The 8,059-nt window shown below is 39.4% G+C and overlaps 1 protein-coding gene across 1 annotated transcript; it reads right to left on the bottom strand.

The window, feature by feature from the left end:
* On the bottom strand, positions 1-2,999 carry LOC103997758 (probable transcription factor KAN2). The gene is made up of 6 exons (XM_018826916.2): positions 2,433-2,999; positions 2,268-2,344; positions 1,761-1,806; positions 1,553-1,679; positions 597-657; positions 1-304 (listed from the first exon to the last, which is right to left on the bottom strand). The coding sequence occupies exons 1-6, from the start codon at positions 2,986-2,988 to the stop codon at positions 188-190; spliced, it is 984 nt and encodes a 327-aa protein (XP_018682461.2). The 5' UTR covers positions 2,989-2,999; the 3' UTR covers positions 1-187.
* Positions 3,000-8,059: the final 5,060 nt, after the last annotated feature.

Genomic DNA, 8,059 nt, shown 5'->3' with positions numbered 1-8,059 from the left:
CTTGACTTGTATTTTGAGTCACTGATACACCATAAGAGAACATAGTCCTAGTTTTAAGCTTTCAAGTCAAACAGATGAATTGCATGGAGTCATCTTATCTTCTCTTCTCTTAAGCTCAACTATCTCAGTCTCCATTTCTCTTCTGCAATTTACCTATGAGAGAGACTTTTTTGTGGAAAAGCTCATGCTAATGTGGTCTGCCCAATGTGATCTCAAGATTCGGCTTATTCGGGCTTGATGTCTCCGAAAGAAACGATGAATTCAATTCCAGAAACATTTCAAAGCTGTCTGATTGATCATCCTCCTGCAAAAGAAAGAAGAGAGACTACATCATTTTTGTTAGTTTATCTTGATATGATTCAGTGTTTTGCATGCTTCAACCAAATAAAATCTCCAGCATTCATATGGAGAATGCATGGACAAGTTTTACAGAAAATAAGAGACTTTTTTTCCTCAAGAAAAGCTCCTGCTAAAATGGTTTTTCTTGTCAGACAAAAATGCAAGCACAAGTTTATACTACTGTGAATCATTGTGACAGTTAAACTTTCATTCTTCGGATAAGTTCATGTGATCAGTAAAGGAACAAGTTTAGATACCTTATACTGCTGCATGCTCTCTGTAGTAGATTCTCTTGCTATGCCATTGTAGATGCTTCCTCTGTTGCAAAACAATCGCCGCACAGTATACATCAGCAGGAACAAAATCATGGACCAACAGTATGTGCTAAAGAAGCTTCCTTTTTGCTAGATTTGCAAGTATCATTTTAGCTTCACATATAGGGTAATTTATTTGCACTTGACTTCGTTTGATGGGTCAAATGAAGATTCCTGACATGATGAATGCATGCAACACTCAGAACAGTTCTCTCAGAAGAGGCTGCATCTAGGGTTAGGTTAGAGAATAAGCCTCTTCACTCTCTTGCTGAAGGATCACATAATCTTGATGGGAAGAGAAGAGTAATGCAAGGGAAGCAACATTTTTGATATCTATGTACTCTCTTGACTTCTACAAGAAGCAAGCAGACTGGGCAGGCACTGTTTGAAGCTTCTTTCTTTTGTGAATAAAGGGAATTATCTCATCATCATCATATCCATTAAATCCCTGAGGGAAAAACATACAAATAAAAGCAGAGAAGAATTTTGTCCACAAGAAATAACCATTTTCATCCCAGTGAATGTTCATCTCCTTCACCCTTGTGACCTGATCACTAGTAGCATCTTGTGATTGGTGGAGGTCTTCATAATTCAGGTTCATCATTCGTGCTAACACATCAGTAGATGCACATCACTCGTATCAAACATGGATTTGGGAAGAGAGTTCAGATGTCTATGTTATGCCAGTTAATGTCTTTTCCAAAGTACTGATAGCTTGGAAGTGTGAGAACATGAAAAGGGTCACTCACCCATATCAAGTTGTAATCACTCGCTATGACATTACTAATGTACATAAATCCCTTTCCATCTCATAGCATATATAGTTCGAGATCATTAATTTGCATATCAAATTAGCAAACAGATGTAGGAAAACGATCAAAGATGGGATGATTTGCTACCTCGGGCGCACACCGACATGGTCGAGTCTGTGTCCCCATGATTCTGATCGGTCGAAATCACGAACGCCTGCCGGGTTTTCATCAGAATTCTCTCTTGTTGATCCATTCTCAAACCCATCAGATTGACCTGGGACAAGAAGCAATCCTTAACACCATAATAATTGAGCCAGATTTTAGGCAAGAAATGTGAGATCAGAATCTTCTCGACCTGATGGAACTGCTAATTTATCAGTGTTCTTCAGAGTTCGATACATCTGCAATGGCACATACATAACTATAAATGAGTTATGTTGGATAATCATTTTGTAAAGCACACAGACCTACAGTCCAAATTTAGTCATTCCAGTATGTTATCAAGTGAGGTAAAAGTAGATTCAAGGTGTAAGACAAACATCCAAGAGACTATGGACAACAATGTACTTCATTTTAGCTTTGTCTAGGGTTGAATGCAACTTATTAGAGTAGCTTCCTGCACAGTTCACTGGTCTTTTCTTACAGTAGCATCTTTTTTTTTTCTGGTTGGAGTGTAAAAGCTGCCGCAATACATGCTGTGGAAAGAGTGATGATGAGGAAACACCAAGGAGGAGAACACAAGAAAAAGGAAGGGAGGGTTTCTGTAGGCCACAGGATGCTTTTGTACTCCTGAATTTACTCAGAACTTGGCAAGAAAAAGGAAAAAGAAGATCAAATCTTGATTTCAGGGAAGAAGGGTTACCTGCAGGTGGGATTTCACATGAGCCAAGGTAAGATCTTTCACATCCATGAGCTCTAGAACTGACTTGGGTGTAGCTCCTGAACTCCAAAACAATTGAAGGAAGAGAAGTCATAAAAGAAAGGCAAGATCGGTCCATGCAAATGATATGGGAGACTCGTAGCATACTCTCATGGCCACCCAACAGCTCCACAGCATGGACAAAGCGGGCATGGAGTGCGGTAGTCCATCGCATCCTTGGCGCTCGCATGCTCCGCCTGCCGGGTAACCTCGACGGCAAGTATCTTGATCTCGACAAGCTTTGGCTGGCCATGAAGGGTGTGAAACCGTGGGTGGAAGAAGAAGGCCCACACAAGTGTTGCTGCTGATGCGGCGCGACTAAAGGAAAGGAAGGTGGATGTTGGTAGATAGGGATGCCTGTTATGGGTTTCATCCAGCTTTGATCTTGGTGACAGACCTCGGTAAGTGGTGGGTGGTGATGGCGGTGATCGATGGAGATGGCACCATTTGTGTTCGCCAAGGAGAGCTCAAAGGCGGCAGCGTTGGCGTTCGCTGCGGATGCAGTGATGGGGTAAATGTAGGTTGCAGTGGTGGAGGAGTCACACACGTCCCTCCGTCGAAACCCTAACTCCATGGTCTCATCTGGTTTTCTCCAACTTGGTGGTGTGGCATCATCAGAGCTGATCTGAAGCGACAAATCTGGTGCTGCTGAAAAGAGCTCCATTTGATCACCAAACTTCCTCCTCCTCCTCTTCCTAAGGTTAACGCAATGTGTGAGCGAGTGAAAGAGTAGGAGAAAGAGAGTTGCTTTTGTGAAATGATGAGGCTGTGGGGTATGTGTGTATAAGGTATTTTAAGTGGCAGTGACAAAGAGTTGCAGTGGCAAAGTTGTCTTCTGAACACAATGTCAGCATGGAGAGTAAACAGTGTGTGGAGTAACAAGGCTTGATTCTTGGGTTGGGTTGTCTTTTGACTCCTGTGACAGAAAATGACACCTCAGAGAGAGAGAGAGAGAGAGAGAGAGAGAGAGAGAGAGAGAGAGAGAGAGAGAGAGAGGTTCCTTCCCTGTTACTTGTTCTCTTGGGCAATCTCTGAGTGAGAAGGAATATTTTGTACAGGGCTGTAATTGAACTTGAGTACCTGATCTACTCCTCCTGAGCTTCTTCTTCTCCCCCACTAATTTTGTGGATCTGATAGAACATGAAAAATTCATTCTCATCTTCCACATAGAAACTGCTTAGTTGTGCTGACTAAACCTTTGATCTTTGCCTTCAACCCTTGGTTTAGTTGATGGAACAAAAGTTTGCAGAGTTCAAGGAGATTGCTACAGAAAAAAGATGTCATGAAAAGTGCGGCAAAACACATATGGATTCGTACATGCAAAAGTTGCCATCATAATATGCCATTAGAGTGGTCAGTAGCACAACCAGAAGACATTTGGCGTGTAGGCTGTTGTTGGCATCAGATGGATGATTTCCAGACAACGATTACTAGCATCAACGACAAGCACTACAGACAATCTACGTCGACCGCCATCAATCACAATGTGAAGAAGATGTATGTAGAGTGTGAAGATGGAGTTCTGAGATTGAATGCTTCATTGTTAGGTTAACCGGATAATGTAGATGGCTACTCTCAGTCTCGTAGACTTTGTATGAGGATCCAACTCAATCAAACTCTTCTGTGCTTACCATATGCTGCCTGTCCTATTTTGACTGAGTTCATAAGATTCGACTCGTGTTATAATCTCTCTCTTAAAAGGTTTGATCTTATTTTCAAGTTTAGATACAACACACAAATCAAATTTTAGTACAACGAGCATAAGATTTAGCCTAGTGGTGACTCCATGTATCTAACCAAGATCGTAGGATCTGATTCAATTGGGAGGTATTACAACTATCCTTAGTTAAAGGTTAATATTGTCATCAGAATCTAAACAAAATCCAAAATCAAATCTTATCATGACGTATATGATGATTAGTCAAGTGATGATTTTATTTTATGATATCTCTAGTTCTATTTAAATCGAATAAAATTCATAGTTTCTAACTCAAGCGTCATGCATGTATATTCTATATTCTTATCAAGAACGAAAGGCAACCTAAAATCAAACCTTAATATGCTCAACTTCATACATACGATGATTAGCTTCTATTCCTAATCATTCATCATGCAACTCACCATATGTAATATTACGTTACCTCTGTACATACGATCTGATGGAACAATTGATCTATTAATTTGTTGAGTCTAAACAAAATATCTCAAATTATTAAACTCAAATTAATAAAAATATTTCTATTAAATTCTTATAGACCAACTTTACTATCCCTTCCATTTCGGATGTGGATCAAATAGAAGTAGCATTCTTCTAACACAAAATTTGTTAGTAGAGGCATATAAAATGCATGACAGTATACCTAAGGGTGGTGGGTCAGCAAATAGATGATACATGTACAAGAGTGCATTTTAATGCCTTCAACTTTAAGTTCATTAGTTCCATTGGTATTAGTGCTGCTCTCTTACATATATCAAGCCTACATGAGAGAGTCCTGTGCCATGAAGTCACCAAGGTCACTTCAGCATCAGAGAGTCAAAAGTTTTGCCCTCGCTTGTGACATCACGGATATCTATCTTTTCTTATCCAAGAAGTTCTTTTCAGAAAACCAAGCATGCATACATGAGGTGAGCATGGGGATCCCCAAGGAGGGATGGAGAAAGGACTCATCAAATTGATTGATAAGAAGAAAACCATAGCTCACAAAGGAGGCCTATTTGGTGTGATTAATGACTCAACATTGGAAGTCCACACCTTTTTGTCTACTGCTACTTGTTAATTGATTAATGGCATGATCTCAAAACACAGAGACTTAGACGTGATGTTTTGCTTGTCCCAGTGAGCACTAAAAGTAGACTACAGTTTCATGGTGATCAATCAATGTCAACTGTTCATGGAGAGAGACAGGTGGCTTTTTCACTTCCCTGTTAGAGTGTGTGCATTATGATGATCTTTGGGAGGCTTAAAAAGTAAGAGTTGCAGGTCAGGCTTTTATAAGGAGAGCTACCTTTAAGAGAATATTCATATGAGACAGAAAAAGGCTAATGAACAGTCTTATATTATTAAGATTTGAAAGAACCAAATGATATTTATTAGGATTGACTTAGCTGTTTTTAGATTGAATTTATATCTAATCTTATATATATATATATATATATATATATATATATTAATTTTGACTAATTTGATTATTATAGGATGATATCAAATCTTTAGTAATAATACATATCAACAAGTAGGAATAAATTTATGCCCCTCAGCTCTCCTCATCTCTATCTTACATTCACCTGTCATCGGTATATTCCCCTAACATCTCTTCACGTTTACCAATTCCTCTTCCTGCTAAGCAAGCTCCTCCTTCCACTATCACTCTTGGAACCTCTTAATCTATCCATTACTATCTCTTTCCGATGACCACAATATCTTAATAGAATGACAATCATTCTTCCAAGCTTCTCTCATTTTGGGCTAGTCTCTTTAGACAGATTTCTTTTATTGACCCATGCAGCTTTGATGCTGACCTTGTTGCTAAGATTGCCATGATCTAAAGCTCCTCTCAGTATGTTTTGGCCCTCAATCTAGTTGAGGTACAATATGCAAGGGTAGACCTCACGGGGGATTTCTTGTATTTTTGCTTCCAATCGAGCAAGACATGATAAACACCCTCACTAGAGACCCATGGTTCGTCAGATGCTATGCCCTCAACCTCTTCTCCTCGTATTAGAACTTTGAACCCATAAAACTGATGGGGATATAAACAGGAATAACCTTTGTATATGAACAAATACTAAAAGATCATAATACGCAGCGGAATTAAATGGAACCACAATCAAATAGAACACCAAGATATGCGTGAAAAACCCCTTCAATGTGAATAGTAAAAACCATGGGGCAAACTAGAGATAATCCATTATGAGAATAATGAATATACAAATCTCAATCTCTTGCCCTAAACCCTAGCAACAATCACAAGATAATAAATGGAATACAAGGATCACGTCACTGCTTACAATATCTAAAACCTCCCCAAGTAATCACAGCAAGAGTCTATTGTAGATTTGATCTAACCTGAGATGAGAACACTGCTAGATGATTGAGAACAGCCTCTCTGCGTTGTCCTTGTCTTCTTCCCTTTCTCTCTTCCTTTTCTGCCTTGTTTTCCTCCTTTTCTTTGGAATCCCATGGCTGTTACCTTCTCCCACGTTGTTGCCATATTTGTGTCTTTTTTCTACCTCCAAAATGCAGCCATCACACCCCCCCAATGTTAATTAGGGTTAGGTTAAGAGGGGATGAGTTGTGGGCTGCCCAAGCCCACTATGGGCTGCCAGCCCAACAACCTCCCCCTTTAGCCCATAAGGGAGGCTGTCCCATGACTCCTTAATGTGAAGCCATGTCGATCAGCTGTCGGCATATCTCCTGTCTTTCTTTTGGTAAAGTTTTTGTCAACATGGCTGCTCCGTTGTCATTGAATTTTCTAAAGCTGCAACTACTTTTTTTCAAATACATTTCGAATCCAGTGGTATATGACATCTATATGCTTTAACTTGGAATGAAACATTGGGTTCTTACACAAATGGATGGCACTCTGGTTGTCACAATGCACCACATAATTTTCCTGTTTCAGCCCCAATTCTTGTAAGAATTCTTTCATCCATAACATTTCTTTGCATACCTCTGTAGCAGCAATATATTCTGCTTCCGTGGTAGAGAGAGCAATACACCTTTGCAACTTGGATTGTCATGACAGAGCTCCCCCTGCAAAAGTAAGTACATAACTTGAAGTAGACTTTCTCGTATATATATCTCTTATCATATCTGCATCTGTGTAACCTGTCAACATATGTGGTCCACCTCCAAAGCTTAAACAAACCTTAGAGCTCCCTCTGAGATATCTAAAAATCCACTTCACTACCGCCCAGTGCTCTTTGCCTGGATTTGCAAGAAATCTACTAGTAACACCAACTGCATATACGATGTCTGGCCTCGTACATACCATTGCATACATTAAACTTCCAACTGCTGAAGCATAAGGAACCTTTTGCATTTTCTCCTTCTCCTCATCACTTGACGAACTCTGTTCTGAGCACAAATTGAAGTGACCTACAAGAGGAGAACCAACTGGTTTTGCATTGCTCATACTGAATCTTTCAAATATCTTCTCGATGTATTTCTCCTGTGACAACCAAATCTTCTTATTTTTCCTATCACGAGAAATCTGCATACATAGTATTTGCTTTGCTGGCCCCATGTCCTTCATTGCAAAAGACTCACTTAGCTCCTTCTTTAATCTATCAATTTTAGACATATCTTTCTCAAGAATAAGCATGTCATCAACATAAAGTAAGAGAATAATAAAATTCTCACCAAACCATTTGATGTACACACAATGATCTAAAGACATTCTTTTGTATCCATTTTCTATCATAAATGAATCAAACTTTCTGTACCACTGTCTTAGAGCTTGCTTTAGCCCATACAAGCTCTTCTTCAATTTGCAGACAAAGTTCTCTTTACCTTTAACTTTGAAGCCTTCTGGTTGCTCCATATAAATTTCCTCCAAATCCCTATGAAGGAAAGCTGTCTTCACATCTAACTGCTCAACCTCCAAGTCCTGGCTAGCAGCAATACCAAGAGCAACACGAATAGAAGATATTTTAACAATAGGAGAAAAAATCTCTTCAAAGTCAATACATTTCTTTTGACCAAAGCATTTCACAACCAATCTATCTTTGTACTT

The sequence above is a fragment of the Musa acuminata genome, chromosome BXJ1-1 (genome assembly GCF_036884655.1).
Source record: "Musa acuminata AAA Group cultivar baxijiao chromosome BXJ1-1, Cavendish_Baxijiao_AAA, whole genome shotgun sequence".
Lineage (NCBI taxonomy): Eukaryota > Viridiplantae > Streptophyta > Magnoliopsida > Zingiberales > Musaceae > Musa > Musa acuminata.
The sequence above is the reverse complement of the archived record's forward strand: the minus strand, read 5'-3'. Positions and strand labels throughout refer to the sequence as shown.